The sequence below is a fragment of the Sabethes cyaneus genome, chromosome 2 (assembly GCF_943734655.1).
Source record: "Sabethes cyaneus chromosome 2, idSabCyanKW18_F2, whole genome shotgun sequence".
Lineage (NCBI taxonomy): Eukaryota > Metazoa > Arthropoda > Insecta > Diptera > Culicidae > Sabethes > Sabethes cyaneus.
Genome location: NC_071354.1, coordinates 145,167,026 through 145,185,606, shown reverse-complemented (window position 1 = coordinate 145,185,606; position 18,581 = coordinate 145,167,026). Strand labels below are relative to the sequence as shown.

Sequence of the window (18,581 nt, the reverse complement as noted above, 5' to 3'; positions counted from 1 at the left end):
TTTTGTTCGTAATATGCGAACAATCTTTTTGACAACTCTGCATACATCAAAACTGGGCACTCTTTTCCTGTACGGCAGTGTTGCTCTTTCTTTCGTTGACGCAAAAGAAGGAGAGCAATAGTTTTGTTTACATTTCGCACATTTTTGCTCTCCTTCTTTGGTGTAAACGAAAGAAAGAGCACGGTAGTGTTGCAAGAGAAGAGTGACAGATTTGATGTATGCAGAGTTGTCAAAAAGATTGTTCGCATATTACGAACACAATTTATAGCGTCCGCCATTATAGCGCGTAAAAAGCTGGATAGGAAAATTATCTCTCACTGTTGAGACATTCACCCTTTGTTGATTCTATCTTCAATTTTGGATTGGCTTTTCATTCTACACGGCCGATATTTCTGAAAATTGGAACTACCTGCAATGTTTTAATTGGATTTGTTTCGAACGTACAATCAAACTAGGGCGATCTCATATGTCAAATAAAGTTCGTCATGTTTATTCGCATTGGAAGAAAGAAAAAACCCTATTTCCACTTACACGAAATCCCGTAATGAACTGTCAAATCATCAAGGATGACCTATCCGACGATCTGTCGACTTCAGATATGCGCGAATCGTCGAACAGGTGCCAAATGGCATCCATGTACGACAGTTATGCTTTTATAGGTACTTACCAACCAACTTGCCAACCAATTACCAAATAATGCAAGACATTTCAAGAATCAAAGGGGTCGTGTGTATAGCCACGACTGCAAGATTGACGTAGAACTACTTAAGACTGTTTGTTATAAGATTTACAATGTTACATTAGAGAGTGATAAATTTCGAAGCAAACACCTCTTTTTCAACCATTCTTAAAATGATAGGCACTATTACAGAGTTTTGTTTCGGCAACACGTTTTATTTGTCAAGAGAGTTAAACTCAAACAAGCCATTATGCGCTTCCTTACAAAATGAATTTTGTGGTCCTATCTTTCAACAGATTTAATCTTTCATGTTTAACTCACATCACTAGCGAAATCGATGTTGTGATCGTCCGTCGGAGGGAACTTAAAATCATGATTGACTATATCGTATCAATATGTCGAATATGTTCATGTACGAAAAGGCCACGCTCAGTTCTGATTGATCGAAATCTGTGTTTCTGCAAAGCTTGACATTTTTCAATAATGCAATAGTAATTGAAATAATGCGTCCGTAATTGACGAACGACAGTCGAATAATTTACCAAATCGCAATGAGAGACTCTGGCAGCAGAGTGGAAAGATGTTTTCGCATTTAATATGACATATCCGGTAGAGAATTATATATCCAGCTCCAAAATGCAGTTATTGATGCTAGAACAGAGCAGAGCTTCACCGAAGGAATGTCGGAACCATCAACCAGCAAAGATACCCGGACAGCGGAAAAATGATGAATCTGCATTTGGCGAAGACTTCGAATTCTCTGTTTAAATTGGTAAAAGAAGCAAAATATATTAAAATCTTGTAAATATTTGTTTTAAATTATATTTACCAAACCTAGGCAGTAATTTCTTTTTGAATCTTACCTCCAAACTATTGACTGCATGTCGGAGTATCCTCTCTCGTCACGTCTGATAGCCATAAAATGTTTAATTTTTTCGCTTTGACGACTCTTTTGGATTTCTTTCGGTATTCGTTTGTTGATTTAAAATGATCGTTAATTTGGCTAAGCTTAGTACAAATTAAAACATTTAAGTATTTCTCCGTTAACTGCATTGCACTTTTGCAACACAACACGTTTTCGACCATAAACTGCTCGTTCTCATGATCGTCTGTAGCAGGAAAATTATAAGGGATTGTCCCCTGTTGTGAAACGGCCCCGGTTGTGAAACACCCGTAATTTTTAACGTTTTTATTATCCTAGTGCAGTCAAGCTACTACCAACGTCTAGTCTCATAGTAATATAACTTTTGAGCAAACAACAATCAAACTTCAACATTTACAATGCTTTGTAAGAAAAGTATTTGAAAAAACACCCAAAATAGTTTTTTCGCATGTTTTGCAATTGATTATTTTGTGTACCAAATGGAATGAAAAAGCTCAGGTGAAGGTATCCAGCTTTTTACGAGCCATAATGGCGAACGGCGTTCGTCATATTTGAGCAGCATTTTTGACATTTCCCTAGTAGATAAAGATAATGTACGATCATTGAAGTATAAAATAATTGATTTTCTAGATGTTTCACAACTCGACTGTTTCATAACCGGGGCGGTGGCCATAATGCAAAAAAGTTATCTAATAATTTTTGAGCCAATTAGGCTTATACAAATTTGAAAAAAAGTTTGTCACCCCCCCCTTTCAAAAATTTTCGAAATGTGAAGGGGCAAAAAATAAAGAGTTATATTATTATGTTGCATTCTTTAGTGAAAAGCAGATTTTTTACAGTTCAACGAGTTTACATCTATAAATTATCCAATATGTGCAAAGTTAAAGCAATTATCCCGTTATTATTGATCAACTTTCTTTCACCAACTAACCTTTATGGTTCCTATTGCAAGTCACAGGCGACTATTTTGGCGTTCGTTTGCTCGTTCCATTTTAATTCAACGAATTAGATTGAGGCAAAAATCAATCAAACATATATATGAGTGAAATTCTGTACCGCTGTTGACGGAGAAATTCCGAATTGCAATTGGCGTCATAGGTACTAGATAAGATAGAAACACAACAAATTGAGGAGCTCCAAATTGGTCGTTTTATTCGGTAAAGTGTCCAAGTACGTACCCTAATTTTGCATGGTAGGACCGCAAAACACAGAGATACAGTTCTTTGCCATGAATTGGATGCATGCAGGAAGGATGTGACTGAAGTGTTCGAAACTTGAAATTTACGAAACAGTTTGCATCCTTAATAAGCAAAGGTGAACACGTTATTGTTGGAGAACAAGCATCAACAAAGGAATGAATGGCCTGATATTCATGACTAAAAGGTTGACCAAGAAATAAGCGGTTTCAAACGTGAATAGTTTCAGAGATTTGTTTTCTTAAAACATGTCGGTAGCACAGTAGATGCGTTTCAAGTAAAAAAGTGGTAGGGACCTAAACTGCCATTTTCACCTCTGGTTCATCGCTACCAGGATCCTTACTTTATGTGCTTGGGTCGAAAAATATCGAAGTTTTGTTCGGTTTGAACTAAAATTTAAGTACTGTACAAAATATCTGTATTAAATTGTTAACAATATGGAAAAATATACGCTGGTTTCTTCTCTTTTGTTTAGTTATTGAAGGTTTGATGTTATTATTTTTTTCTTGCCCCCCCCCCCCCCCTTGAACAATATTTTGAGACCAGGACATAAACTTTTTTTCAAATTTGCATAAGCCTAACTAGACTGCACTAGGATAATAAAAACTTTAAAATTTACGGGTGTTTCACAACCGGGGCCGTTTCACAACAGGGGACAATCCTCTACTCCTTCGTGATATTTTTTGAAATTGGTTAGTGCCATGTGATCTGTAGTTAAATTTTTGCCGACCGCAACCCTGTTTATACAGTCTTGATGTTTTAATTTACTACATGCCCACCCTGTAACCCAGTGGATGCTAGATAACTGATTTGTATCAATTGTTTCATCCAGGTCGTTTAGGCTCTCTGTTTTTCGGTTGTTGGCCGATGGAAAGTCGTCCTTAGAAACTATCTGAAGTTCGCGTATTTCTTCGTTATTTACTACTAGCTGACCCGACAAACTTCGTATTGCCACAAATTAACCTGTGTTGTACATAAATCATGAATCTCGGATGATCTTTGTCACAATCTCGCCCCCTGGGGAGAGGGGGCGGGGTTTCCAACGGCGGGTCACCGGCAACACTCGCGACCGTCTCGTCCTGAATGATCTAGTGTTACTATAGATAGTTTTTGTGGTCTTGTATTGACTAATGTTTTATGGAAGAGTCTCGAATTTCTCGAGTTCGATTAGTTTTTAAGTTTCGCAAAAATTTCTGTTTTATTTGTATGAGAGTCCATATCCCCTTACCACAGGGGTGAGAGGTCTCTATCGTAAAATGAATTCAAGACTCCAAAATCTCCCACATGCCAAATTAGGTTCCATTTGATTGATTAGTTCTCGAGATAAGAGGAAATTTGCATTTCATTTGTATGGAAGCCCACCCTCTTAAAGGGACGATGGGCCATAACTCGCTTTCTAAAGAAGAGAGGGGTCTCAATACACCATAGAAAAAAATCTTGCGTCCAAAACCACTTACATGTCAAATTTGGTTCCATTTGCTTGATTAGTTCTCGAGATATGAGGAAATTTGTTTTTCATTTGTATAGGAGCCCCCCTCCTCTTAAAGTGGGGAAATCCACAGAAAATATACCATAGAAAATATTCTTGCCTACAAAAACACCCACATGATAAATTTGGTTCCATTTGCTTGATTAGTTCTAGAGTTATGAGGAAATTTGTATTTCGTTTGTAAAAGAGCCCCCCCTCTTAAAACGGTAAGGGGTCCTAATTCATCATAGACAAAATGGTTGCCTCCAAAAACACCCACATGCCAAATATGGTTCCCTTTGCTTGATTAGTTCTCGAATTATGAGGAAATTTGTATTTTATTTGTGTAGAAGCACCCCCTCTTAAAGTTGGGAGGGGTCCTAATTCACCATAGAAAATATTTTTGCCTCCAGAAACCTCCACATGCCAAATTTGGTTCTATTTGCTTGATTAGTTCTCGAGTTATGAGGAAATTTGAATTTCATGTGTATAGGATCCCCCCCTCCTGAAACGGGGAGGGGTCCCAATTCATCATAGAAAAAATTTTTGTCTCCAAAAACACCCACATGCCAAATTTGGTTCCATTTGCTTAATTACTTAATTACTTTGTATAGGAGCCCCCCCTCCTGAGGTGGGTAGGGGTCCCAATTTATCATAGAAAAAAATTTTGTCTCCAAAAACACCCACGTGCCAAATTTGGTTCCATTTGCTTGATTAGTTCTTGAGTTATGAGGAAATTAGTATTTCATTTGTATAGGAGCCCCCCCTCTTAAAGTTGGGAGGGGTCCTAATTTTCTATAGAAAATATTCTTGCCTTCGAAAACCTTCACATGCCAAATTTGGTTCCATTTGCTTGATTAGTTCTCGAGTTATGACGAAATTTGTATGGAAGCCCCCCCCCTTTTAAAGAGGAGAGGAGTTATAATTCCCTTATAATGAGGGGAGGGGTCTCAATTTACCATAGAATAAATTCTTGTCACCGAAAACACCCACATTTGCTCTATTGTTCTATTTGCTTGATTAGTTGTCGAGTTACGCAGAAATTTGTATTTCATTTGTATGGGAGCCCCCCCTCTTAGTGGGGGGAGGGGTTTCTAACCATCACTAAAACCTTTCCTGGCCCCAAAAAACCTCTACATGCATATTTTCATGCCGATTGGTTCAGTAGTTTTCGATTCTATAAGGAACATACGGACAGACAGACAGAAATCCTTCTTTATAGGTATAGATGTGCTTACTCACATCCGCTTCGACGTTACCAACAACTTTTTTAGGAATAAGGAGCCGATTAATTACAACAGCCTTGTAAGCGGATTTGAACTGTAAACTATCGGGATGGGCATTCTTTCCATTGCGCCAACGAATAATGGAAAAAATGCTCCAAGCAATCCTGTGATAAGTTTCTGGTTCGCAGGAATTTGAAACCATGGTCAAACTTAAGTTCCACAACGTTTTCACTGCAGAGATGTACAGTTACCAGCCGTTTATGAAGTAAGGAACTCTCGAGTTTTTGATCAGAGGACGAAATTTTTGCTCCTACCAAAAAAGTAATTTAAAATGGATTTTTAAATTACAGTGGACCCCCGTTCGTTTGAACGATTCCACATGTAAACCAACGGGGTTACTTTTTAATTTGAACAACTGGTAACCCGAAATATGCTGAAACCTGTGTGAACTGGCCGCCCTGCTCTTTGTTATTGTTTTGGTGGTTTGTTTTAGTTGGCAGTTGCAAGTGCGAATATTGCATTTTCCGATCGGATTTCTCTCTTAATCGTTAGGAAAACGAAATGTGAAACCGATTAAACACGCTAGGTCAGTACAAACGAATCGTGTTTATGTGCATTGTCTGCATAAACAAATGATGTCATGTTGAGAATGACATTTGAACCATTTTTAATTTGCACGTTGTGCAAACCAACGGGGTTCAAATTAAAAAGTGTTCAGATTAAAAATGGTCAAACGAACGGGGGTCCACGGTATTAATTTATACAAGGGCGGCCCTTAGATAGAAATGATTTTCCAAAAGGGGAAATTTTCCTGCCCATATCCCTTCACTCTTCTGATTTGTATTCATGCAAAGCTAGTGTGTTAAAATGCGTTGGTATCCTCTCCCAGTAAACCATTTGGTTTGTATATCTCGATTGCAACTGAGGTATACGAAATCATATCTGAACGAAAAAGTTATATTTCATGCCATATAAGAGCATATATGTACCAAAGTGGAGGTGATATACGTGCGAAAATTTTGACAACTATTTGTAGTTCTATTTTGCGCAGTTTTGACGTAGGACTACGTCTTTGTTTACTATACTGGGACTGGGTAGCACTTTGTGAAAACGAAAATAGAAGTGTAACGTTTGAATGAAAGATTTCAAATGCTAATAACTACTGAACTACTGAATGAAACTGAACAATTTATGTGTCGTTCGATAGTTAAAATGACCAGCAATTTTATGGGGGGGTAAGAGAGCAATTTTAAGGAGAGCGTAAGAGGGGGGGGGGCTCCTATACAAATGAAACACTAATAACCTCAAAACTCGAGAACTAATCAAGCAAATGGAACCAATTTTGGCATATGGGGGTTTCAGAAGGCAGAATTTTTTTCTGTGGTGTACTGAGACCCCTTCCCATTCTAGGAGGGGGGGCTCCTATACAAATAAAAAACAAATTTCCTCATAACTCTAGAACTTATCAAGCAAATGGAACCAAATTTGGCATGTGGAGGTTTCAGAAGGCAAGAATATATTCTATTGTGGATTATGACCCCTCCGCAATATAGGAGGGGGGGGGCTCCAATACAAATAATATACAAATTTCGTCATAACTCGAGAACTAATGAAGCAAAATGAACCAAATTTGGCATGTGAGGGTTTTTGGAGGTAAGAATTTTTTCTATGGTGTACTGAGACCCCTTCCCCTTTTAAGAGGGCGGGGGGGGGGCTCCCATGCAAATGAAATACAAATTTCCTAATAACTCGAGAACTAATCAAGCAAATGAAACCAAATTTGGCATGTGGAGGTTTCAGAAGGCAAGAATTTTTTCTATGATGAATTATGACCACCCCTGTTTAGGAGGGGGCTTCCATACAAATGAAATGCAAATTTTCTCAGAACTCGAGAACTAATCAAGCATTTAGAACCAAATTGGGAATGTGGGGGTTTTTGGAGGCATGGATTTATTTTACGATGGTTTGAAACCCCTCACCCCTGTGGTAGGAGGATGAGGACTCTTACAAATAAAACAGAAATTTTTGCGTATCTGTCATATTTTCTGCTATGTAATAAGCGATAAGGTGTGAAAGTCTGGTAAAATCTTCTCGGAGCAAAAGACAGAGAATCGACGCCGCTAACTTATGTGCCTCTCGCCATTCATGTCAAAAGAGAAGGACATTCGAATGGAACATCATATTTGTGATGAACGTGCTTTAGCTTTAATGTTATCTGTAACCAATGGCCCTTTTAAAGACCACAAGGGGGTTAAAGTAACATTATTGAAACGTGTCAAGCTACACATAATCATATTTAATACAATAATCTGTGGGCTAGTCAGTCATTATTATTTCAACCTTTATGATGCACACAAATGATTATTAAAATAAATCTCTATATCTCAATGGTTGCAGGCGTTGTATTTATGAACCCTCGTCCACGTATTTTCAAAGCCACCATTGCATTCAACGAAGAATTGAATCTGAATATTTCACTTTTTCTCCTAATGGCACTCACAGATTCTTATAAACATACATATGCCAGAAATGCAGTTTACATTAGTTGTTGACCTAATGATCTGATATAGTCCTACGTCACCCTTTCGTACAACCCTTAGGGCTGTATACCTTGTAGTTTTTATAACACGCAACTAAATACTCCTGAATATATGATATAGATATAATCACCCCAAATATTGCAATTGTCTATCCTGCTTTATAATTCACAGTCATGAATTGTATATGAAGACACGCACTACTGCATAACAACTTATTGTTCACTTCGATTTGACATACTCTAATCATTATACAACTCCAATATGAAATTGACATGAAAACGATTTAATGTGAACTTTCTATTACGATTTTTGTGTTATCTGGGCGTAAATAGCGGAAGAGAGGAGACACGAAGAGAATCTCTCATTGTCACCAGGACCCGACAACGTCACCTTCAATTGCATAGCGTCACTGAACAATGAAGTTGTAAAGCTTAGGTTTCAACAGAAGCAGCACCGCTTCAGTTTCAAACTGGCTTCAGTCAGCGTCAGCGAAACGGGTTTCACTTCGTCATGACTATCGGTTTCAACTTTCCATTTGTACTTTTCTATCAAATATTCTGAAAAAGGCCAGCAATTATGAATGCAAATGAATTGGATTTGAGTAACATTTCCTATAATGCAACGCATATTAAAGTTGTCTTTGTCAATGTCGACAAATCGTGCCTGACTTTCTGCCGTCGTCAATTGAAACAGCTACCAACTTCAACTGAAGCTTGCTTGAAACGTTCTGTTCAACAAGTGAAGCAAGTCACTTCATGTAAGAAGTGAAGGTAAGAGAAAGTCAGTTTCGTTTATTTGTTTCGACGATGCCGGGCCCTGTTGTCACATAGGTCTATTTGAAAAACTACCCGAGAAATAACGTTAATATAAAGCTCAAAGAACTAATACACACACACTTAATTTTGATTTTTGCTCTCGGTAAAATTTCATGCCGAATTCAACGGTAAAAATTATTTTTAACGATATCTCGTTAAAAAATAACATTTAACATCATCTCGGCAATTTGGTTTCACGTACTTCAGTAATTATTTTCAAAATGCCGATAATCGTTAATAAAATGTCACGAATATTGCGGTTTACTTTATTTTACCGGAATCAGCAATATCAAATACCATTTCTCGGTAAAACAGCATCTTGCTTTGCCATAAATCGGCAAATGCATGGGATATTTTTTTATTCCACCGGTTTTTTTGGCGGCAACATGACAGCGAGAAATGTCAAACGTTTTTTTTCGTTCGTCACTTCGTCAGCCAGCGCATTTCAATATTTTTGTTTGGCATTTCGCTAGCGATTTCGTCGTGTGAAGGTGCGTAAGAAATTTGGAAGTATATTAAGTTTTTTGTACTTATTGTAATAGACTTTTTTCAGAATATTTGAAAACCAGCACCGTGTGAATCTGATCTATTTCCATTACCGTGCGAATCTGATCTTTCCTGTCTGCGGGAGGCCGCTCACAATATGGTTGTCTTAACACCGCCCGAAATTGTGATCAACTATAAGATTTCACACCCACCCTAATATGTACCTGTTCCGGCACGCATTCGAATCGGGCGCAACGCAGCACGAACTGTACTCGACGGTGGCTCAACCGTTGATTGAAGCGCTGATCCGTATGAAGTCTTCACCTATGGAGTAACAGGCAATGGGAAAACGTATACCATGGCCGCGCTGTTTCGATACCCTACTTCGTACCATCTCGGATATTCGGGCGAAAAAGTTCGTTTTCAAGCCGGTCCGGTTGAACGGGTTCGACATCCTGTCGGAAACGGATGCCATGCGGCAGGCCGAGCTGCACTCGCAAATGAATCGAATGGAGCGAGAGGACACCGATCCGGAGCTGGCGTCGAAGACATCGGTCGCATCGTTCGAGGTTAGCGGCTAAGCGATAATATTTATTCCGTTATTATTACATGCGTTGAGGTTTTTTGCTATTTTCAAAAAAGTGGTTTTAGTTTTTTCCGAATATCGGCAGTAAATAATACTGATCATTCAGCAAAATTAACTGACAAAATCGGCAAACTCAATTTAAAAATACAACGGATCTCGGTAAAAAGCTACCGAGTGTGTCGGCATGTTTTACCAGATCTCGTCAAAAAACTACCGAACGCGTAGGTAAAGTTTGCCAGATCTCGTTGAAAAACTGCCGAATGAGTCAGCATATTTTGCCGAAGTTCTCAGTATATTTTGACAATTCGATATCATTTGCGTTTATCGAGTGATCAGTAAACTAAACTTTTGCCGAGAAGGTTACCGAGATCTCAGCTGTTGAATTCTCGGCATTTTTTTACCGATTTCGGCGAAAAAATTAAGTGTGCAGATTAAACATCTTCGCAGACACTGGGAATCGTAATGTAACCGCTGTTTCCTCGACAGACGTTTACATTTTCGTAATCGTATAAGATTCAGGTATGGGGGGTGGGGAGTAAATTTTTGGAAAGTTAAAAAATAAGGGCCACCCTAAATATATTCAATATTTACTTGTGCTAAATCTGAGCAATTTTTATCGATAAAATAAAGCTTCCGTAATTTTACTACAACTTCATCCAGAAACAATCAATGCGATGAAAATGATGTTATTGGCCGTTTCAGTTCCTAATGCAAAATGTAGTGAGTTAGATTGGTTTAAATTCACGATGTATAAAGTGATTAAAGAAATGCGGGTGGCACATATGAATAACGTAACGCTAAGAATTGTTACATAAGGGAGGTAACGTTTGAAACGTTATATCCCTAAATAATGAAGCATTCTATGAATACTTCCTTTGATAAACTCTTGTTCGCAAAAATTTAAACGTTACGTAATTAATGATGCCACCAAAAGTATACACTCAAATACTTTTTTTACACGGTTTGTTTTTTCGAATATTGAGAACGGGGTTATTTAGAGACCATTCATTTACAGCCTGAATTCGTTAATTGGGCCACGACTGCACTCCAGCTGATTCGCTAATTGGACCGACTGACAGTTGTTAGAAAATTCTAAACTCGAAAATTCCATACAATTTTGACATTCAAGTTGTCACATAGCCCAATTAGCGAACGCCCAATTAACGAACCGCCCAATTAACGAACCACCAATTAACGAAACTTTGCTGTAATATGTACTTACTTTTTTCTCCTGAAAGGTAGATGAATTTGCAATATCGAATAGATTATCGATATCTTTACAATACGTTGCTGTATTCAAAGCACCAGTGTTTGCCTAACAAAAACAAACACGAGTGGATGTCAAACGGATGAATTGCGTTCATTCGCGACGTCACCTTGCAAACCATGTTGGGTTTGAAATGAACAAAATGTTGGCAGGTTATTCCGGTCGAGCGCCGAACCCAACATCTTCTTGACCTGGATCTGAGTTCACCAACCAGCATAAAATATTGTCACTAACAATCATTACTGTAATTTTAATGATTTTGTCAAAACTTATAACGTAGATGGTAGTAGAAAGCAAACATTATACAGTAGACTCTCAGAAAAGTTAATTGTTCAGAAAAGTTAAGCGTATATCAGCTCTCATGCAACGCTCTAAAAAGTTAATTTTTGCCTTAACTTTTCTGAGAGTTTGAATTTATTGGTTGTCCAAGCGTTTCTTCACACACGTGTGTTTACCTTCTATCTTTATTTCTCATTTTTCGGCTTATTGTCACCTTTCCACAGTTTCATACAGAGTCGCATCATAACTGGGATTAAATTAAACTCTTGTATCGGACAGTTGCAACAATAGTTCAATACGAGCATATAGTTACTTCAGGATTTTTGGAAATATTCTGGAAAAGCGCAAACTCAGATTGATTTTTGCAACAAAGGAACAGCAAGGAACTAAAAATTAGCGCGAACGCTTATTTTTAATCAAAACGTAGACTACGAAAAAACAAAAGTAAACTAGTGTAACCGACTGTTTTAAACTTAGTGAAAGGTATTATTTTATAAAAAAAACTATGAAACTATAATTTCATAAAGATATTGCTACATATTTCTTTCCATTACAACTACCAGGTACATAAAAATATGTATCCTATATCCTGGAATGCATTTTTAGCTTTTGTATTTCAAGTCATTTTCAATGACTTTTAGGACTACTCAGAAAAGTCAATAGTTCGGAAAAGTTAATCGACCGATTCCCCAATCGATTAACTTTTCCGAGAGTCTACTATATTGCATAAATAGCTTATGAGATAACGAAACGACTCGCACTTATCCTAAAAAATGTTTGCCATCTGCTTTGACAATCCCTGACTCAAAAATCAATTTGTGTTAAAATTTACCAAAAAATAAGCAGCTGACGTTTAGCGTGTATGTGCTTTACAAATACCATCAAACAGTGGTTCACCCCAGAGCTGCCATAAATACAGATATTTGTGCATGCATAAATTTGGGACCCTACCTTTTTCTCCGGAGTATTTTATTTTCTCGATCTAATCTTTCAAATAACATAAATAGTTTATGAAGTACTTTGAAGTTCATGAACATTAGTAGAGCCAGAAATCACAGCAACTGAAATAATTGATGGGTCCCAAATTTATGCATGCACAAATATCTGTATTTGTGGCACCTCTGGTTCACCCAACCGCCACAGATGTCTCTTTACCACCACGCAAAATCGCGCAGAGTGGCGTATCTATGTACTATTAATAATCTAAGATTTTAGGCAGAAGTGACTGACGTAGTTATTCTAGCAATGTCAAAATAGCTGATGTTTTTGTAGAAAGTTTAATTATTTGAAGTGATTGGCTTAGTTATAAGAGTAACTATTTAATCTACTTTTAAATACTCATTGTCGAAGGTAAATATATTGTGTTACGCTATTTCCCAAGGAACCATTAATATTTGAAAGCATCTTGAATATCTTGAAATTTGCTAATGATCTTTACATTAGCTTATAAAATGAAGAGGCATTATTTTTTCTGACGTAAAACATTACTCGTTGCTGAAGGCTAACATAAATACATAGTAAATAACCTGTTTCGATAGACAACGGGGTATAGCAAAAGCATGAAGAGCCACAGTATTGATGGAACAAGGGGCACCATTAGGCCGTTTCCCTACAAAATGGATTAGTTCTACTCCTTTGAACGCTATAAACTTTAAAATCAAGTTTTTTTAGTCGTACCTAGGTACTTGGAATCAATTCAGCACGAAATTTTTGAATATGCCAACAATATTGGTGTCTGTTGATAGAAAGCACGAGTCATTGAATTCAATAAGGACTTCAAAGCTAGTTACGCAAATAATGGAAAGTTAATATTCATGACATATTATTTATTTAACAAAAAACATTTGATTGGACAATTATAAATTTTAGTTTATGGGTCATTCACCACAAACATATTTTTGTGTTCACGATTCAAACTTGTAATAATTGGCAAACCGGCCGCATTTCTAGTAGCAATTAATTCGTATTTCTTGCATTTTTTCTATTAAGGTCTAACTTTTTGCGGCGATCAAAAGGATTTCCAAAGCATTGACTAGAAATGTGCGCTTGTGTGTCGATAATTGGCAAGGATAATTCACCGCTGTACATTGCAACAGCTAATGTGGACAAGGAGATTGAACTGCAGTACCAGGTGCACGCGTCACTGGATGTGATTGAAGAAAAGTGCGCATCTAGCCAGAAGCAATCAGCTGACGGGCGAGAGCTGTACTTGGGTTTATTAATTTCAACGGAGGTCTACAAGATTTACGGTTACGTGACCAACACAAAAGTAAAGTTTGTGATTGTAATCGATTCGAGCAATACTTCCTTTCGGGAGAATGAAGTTCGTGCGATGTTCAGAAATTTACATTCTTTTTACACCGATGCTGTGTGTAATCCATTCTACATACCTGGTGAGCCTTTAACTTCTAAGCAGTTTGATAAGAATGTTAGAAACATAATTACTATCACTTAATAAATGTGTTAAAATATACATTTAAATTGTGTGCTATCATTTCTGAATTAAAGTTTACCTTATCATTTACCTTCTTTTTTTGAATAAGAATCATATTAATTTTTACAGAAATATGGGAGTGTAATCTCGAGTACTCGCATTGTTCTATTTTGATATAACATATGTGGCGTGGTACCTACCTTCATAGTTAGTTGAGGTCGAACACGCCGGTCGTCATTTTTTCGAATCTAGAAAGCAACAGAATTTAAGAATCAAAAGGATCGTAGTATTAGCCCCGTAATTGTCCTGGCAAAGAAACAGTTCGAAATATTCATTTACTTGTGGGGTAAAACAAAACACCCATGCGTCTCCATTGCATTATCGTTACTTTATTACTTTAAAAAGTTATATTTATTTTTTATCTCTTTTAAAAGCTTTCCCAGTTTTTTTTGCACTACAATAATAAAGGTTTTTCATTGTTTTAACTTAACTATTCACGTTCCACAGAGAAATTTTTCAAAGTTTAGGGTGCGTAATAGCAGAACGTGAAATAAAACTCCGGGAGTAATAAGTGTATAACACTACACGACGGAATATACATACGTTTACAACTTTCGTATTTTCACTTTGTCTTTAGCAGTAAATTTTGCCGAATTTTTGTTTTATAGCAAATTTTTTGTGTATCAAGAATTTGTAATGTGAATACTTTTACGAATTAAATAGAGAAATAGAAAAAATATTTGAGGTTTTACTAAGACAATCACAAATAACTCTTGATTATTTGAAATTCTTTCTGTTGATCAATTATAGGTGATTCATTCGGAGTAGTAGCCTCCAAAATCACATTTAGAATCAATATAAAACGGTTGATATTTGTTTCAAATATTGTTTCAATCAAGTTCTTTCTTCAACCAAATCTACTTGTTGGCAATACCTAATGTTGAAGAGTTATATACAAGTTTTCTTAGCTTGAACGCTTGCGTTAGCCACAGATAGACATTGGATAGACATCATTTTATATTCCATAGCGTTCAAATAATCTTCTGTTGTGCACCTTGGCACAGGATTAGGGTACAAGAATGCTAAAAATCGTTTCTGTTACTCTTTTCTAGTACCTATACCAATAGCGCGGCATGTCCTCTATTCCATCAGAGTTCCTGTTTCCTGTTGGCATCTTAACAGCTAGCTTGTTAACGCTACGTCGCTACAAAATCCAGAAATGGGGCTGGGTTACTGATAGATACTCCCTCAAGGGAAAATTGTTTATAATAACGGGAGCAAATACTGGACTGGGCTACGAGACGACTAAAGCGCTGACTGCTCGACAAGCAACAACCATTATGGCATGCAGAAACATGTCTAAAGCCTATGAGGCCATTCGTCGCATTAGAGAGGAAACCAGCGAAGGACAACTAATACCGATGGAATTGGATTTGGCATCCTTCGCGTCTATACACACTTTTGCGACGGAAATTAAAACTAAATATCCAAATATATTTTGTTTGGTTAATAATGCTGGTTTAGCCGCACAAACTCCCCAGTTCACTAAAGAAGGATTCGAAATACATTTTGGCGTAAATCATTTAGGTCAGTTCCTACTAGTTGACTTATTGAAAGATAATTTGATTGCGAATAGTTCTCGTGTTGTTATCGTTTCCTCGCGTATGCATGAGATTGATGCTAGCATAGACCTGATGAATCTTGGCAAATGGGTGCAATACGAAAGTCGACTAAATCGACTCTATAACAATTCCAAGTTGATGAACTTTTATTTTGCTCGAGAACTTTACAAGAGAGGCTTCAACGTACATGTACTTTGCCCAGGGCTGTGTCACACGGACTTCTTTCGACATTATGACCCGAAATGGTACCACTATCTACTATTTTCACCGATTGTGTGGCTAATGCTGCGGTCAGCCGAACAGGTATCATCTGATTGAGATAATCGAAGGCAATTCGATTAAGCGTTATTTCCCTATTCCTCAGGGTGCTCAAAACATCATTTATTGTGCAACAGATAGCACTGTCGACAAGAGGCACAATCCTGCTACTGGATACTTTGTGTCGAACATGAAGATGAGAAAATCAAAGTTTCTCTTTGACGAGGAAATTTCCAGGCAGCTGTGGGGAGAAAGCGTTAAATCGACTGAAGCGAGCAAGCTTCGAAGCTGATGTTAATACATCAAAAATGTTAATAAATGGTGATGAGTTAGGAAATTTAACAATACTATAATACAAAAGTAAAGGACCTTACTGGTGATGGGATAGAGGACATGGCCGGCATTTCTAATTTGAACGCGATACTATACCATATAACCGAACCATTCGTATAACCGGTACTATTCTATCGTACTTACATATGTACATATGTGCTAATCAAGCTAGTATATCCAAATATCTAGCCAACAACAAATCTACTAACAATTCCCTACTAACGTTCTCTAGCAATAAATTATATGTATAGCGGAAAGTTTTTTATTATTTTTACACAACATCGCAATCAATAGGTAGGTATACTACAATCGTTTTAGGGAGAATATGTTAGAATTATTATAATTTGGAACTATTAAGGTTCATTCATCTAAGCTGAAATGGTCGAATCCACCTCACACGCTCATTTTGCGCATGTTTTCAAGTAGAATTCGAAAAATTATATATATCGGATGATTGTAGAATTAGTTTTTGCCTACAATATTGGTGAATTAAGTATGCATTGGTTTATCATTTGTATTTACAGTTTTAACTTCTCTGTTGTAAATATTTTTTTTACATATTTGGTATATTTTGATCAAAAATTGATGAAGATTTCGAAATTTATAATGTATCATTTTGTCTAAAATACTTATTTAATAATAGGTGCGTTTGTTTTTGAAGCAAGTTACACTTTTCTACATCTAGTGTAAAAGGAACATAACCAGGTAGCCAAAGTAAAAAAAAAAGTAATAAGAAGTCAGACGCAGTGAAGTTGTTTTAGTCGTCTAAACATACAGGAAATCCTTATTCATACTTCTAATTGTTCGTAAATTGTAAATGCGATTAGATACGTGGTATTATGTCGAAACAGGGGTTTAGACGGTTTCGCAACGTACTAAACCTTCAAGATTGTCTGGCTTTTCATGAAGGCCAGCTTTGCTATGGAAAACGATAAAAAATAATCGGATCGAATAAACTACGTAAAAGCCAACTCTGGTAGTCTCAAAATCATTTTAAAATATTGAGTGGTATGAAGCGATTTTCATATGTTTTATTTAAAAAATATCTAAACATTAGGGTACGCCAGAAAAAAAGTTTTTTCAATCGTAGATGATCTTTAGCGCAATTTCGATTTCGAGTAGTGTTTCCGTCTGTTTAATTACGTTGAAATTATTCTAAACTTCGTATTCAATATCAGTGTGTACTACAATAAATTTTTATTTTCTATCAAAGCCTTTTAAACTGTTGAAATAAAAAGTGGATGACCGATTTACTCGTTCGAATTATTTCAGTCCCAACAAAGGCAAGCTATGTCCTCTTTACTCTACCTTTTGATTCCGGTAGGTGTGGGTGCCGGAATCTATCTAATCCGAAAAATACGAGAGCTGCAATGGGGTTGGGTTCGAAACAACTCCTCACTGCGAGGTAAACTATTCATAATAACAGGCAGCAATACAGGACTGGGATACGAAACAGCCAAAGCGCTGGCTGCACGACAAGCCTCTGTTATAATGGCATGCCGTAACATGGAAAAGGCTAGCCAGGCAATTGCAAGCATTCGCCAGGCTACCACAGAAGGAGAGCTGATCCCGTTGGAGCTGGATTTGGCTTCGTTTGAGTCTGTCCATAAATTTGCCAGTGTAATAAAAGACAAATATCCGAATTTCGATTGCCTGATTAACAATGCAGGACTAGCGGTCCAAACTCCTCAGTATACAAAGGAAAACTACGAAGTTCATTGTGGGGTGAATCATCTGGGTCACTTTTTACTGGTGGACCTACTGAAGGACAACATCCAGAGTAACGGAGCTAGAATTGTGGTAGTTTCATCCAAAATGCACGAGAGAAATACTCGTATCGACTTTGAAAACTTTGGAAAATGGATAGAGCCTGCCTCAGGTGCACGTTTCAATCTCTTGTATGGAAACTCAAAACTGATGAATTTTTATTTCGCTCGTGAACTTTATAAGAAAGGTTACGATGTGCACGTTCTATGCCCAGGACTGTGTCATACGGATTTCTTCAGAGATTACAACCCAAAGTGGTACCATTACGTTCTATTCTCACCGGTGGTGTGGCTGTTGTTACGCTCCTCTCAACAGGTTCGTAATCACATCGAAAAGGGTATAAATAATTGCAAATATTTTAATTTTAGGGTGCCCAGAATATCATTCACTGTGCTACGGACAGTGTCAATACGGCCGAAAAGAATCCTTCCACGGGGTACTACGTTGCCAGCCTCAAGCAGATAAAGTCAAAAGTTGCCTTTGACGATGAGATTTCAGAGAAATTGTGGCGAGAGAGTGCACGAGAAATAAATTCCCATGGAGTTTTTGTTGAGAAGTGAACTTTTTTCAGAACATTTGATAAACATTTACAAAAACGGTGCAAGGGAAATTAGGGATACTATGGTTTAAAAATATACTTACACAAAAAGTAATACTCAAAGCTTTGTAGTTTTTCATCTTACAATTAAGAGAAATTTAGATCATTAGTTTAATAATACTGTACGAATAATCGTTGACTTAA

General features: G+C 37.1%; 2 protein-coding genes across 3 annotated transcripts; both read left to right on the top strand.

Moving 5' to 3' along the window:
- Nucleotides 1–12,677: 12,677 nt before the first annotated feature.
- Nucleotides 12,678–18,477, top strand: LOC128733901 (dehydrogenase/reductase SDR family member 13-like). Of its 2 annotated transcripts, none has more exons than XM_053827759.1 (3): nt 12,678–12,775; nt 17,345–18,154; nt 18,208–18,477. In XM_053827759.1, the coding sequence occupies exons 2-3, from the start codon at nt 17,363–17,365 to the stop codon at nt 18,397–18,399; spliced, it is 984 nt and encodes a 327-aa protein (XP_053683734.1). In that variant the 5' UTR covers nt 12,678–12,775; nt 17,345–17,362; the 3' UTR covers nt 18,400–18,477. The 2 variants fall into 2 exon arrangements, with proteins under 2 accessions (XP_053683734.1, XP_053683735.1); XM_053827760.1 differs by lacking the exons at nt 17,345–18,154; nt 18,208–18,477 and adding exons at nt 14,972–15,784; nt 15,846–16,654 and having other exon boundaries at nt 12,699–12,775.
- Nucleotides 13,464–13,880, top strand: LOC128736146 (trafficking protein particle complex subunit 2-like protein). The gene has a single exon (XM_053830626.1). It carries the CDS (start codon nt 13,464–13,466, stop codon nt 13,878–13,880), a length of 417 nt encoding a protein of 138 aa, XP_053686601.1.
- Nucleotides 18,478–18,581: the final 104 nt, after the last annotated feature.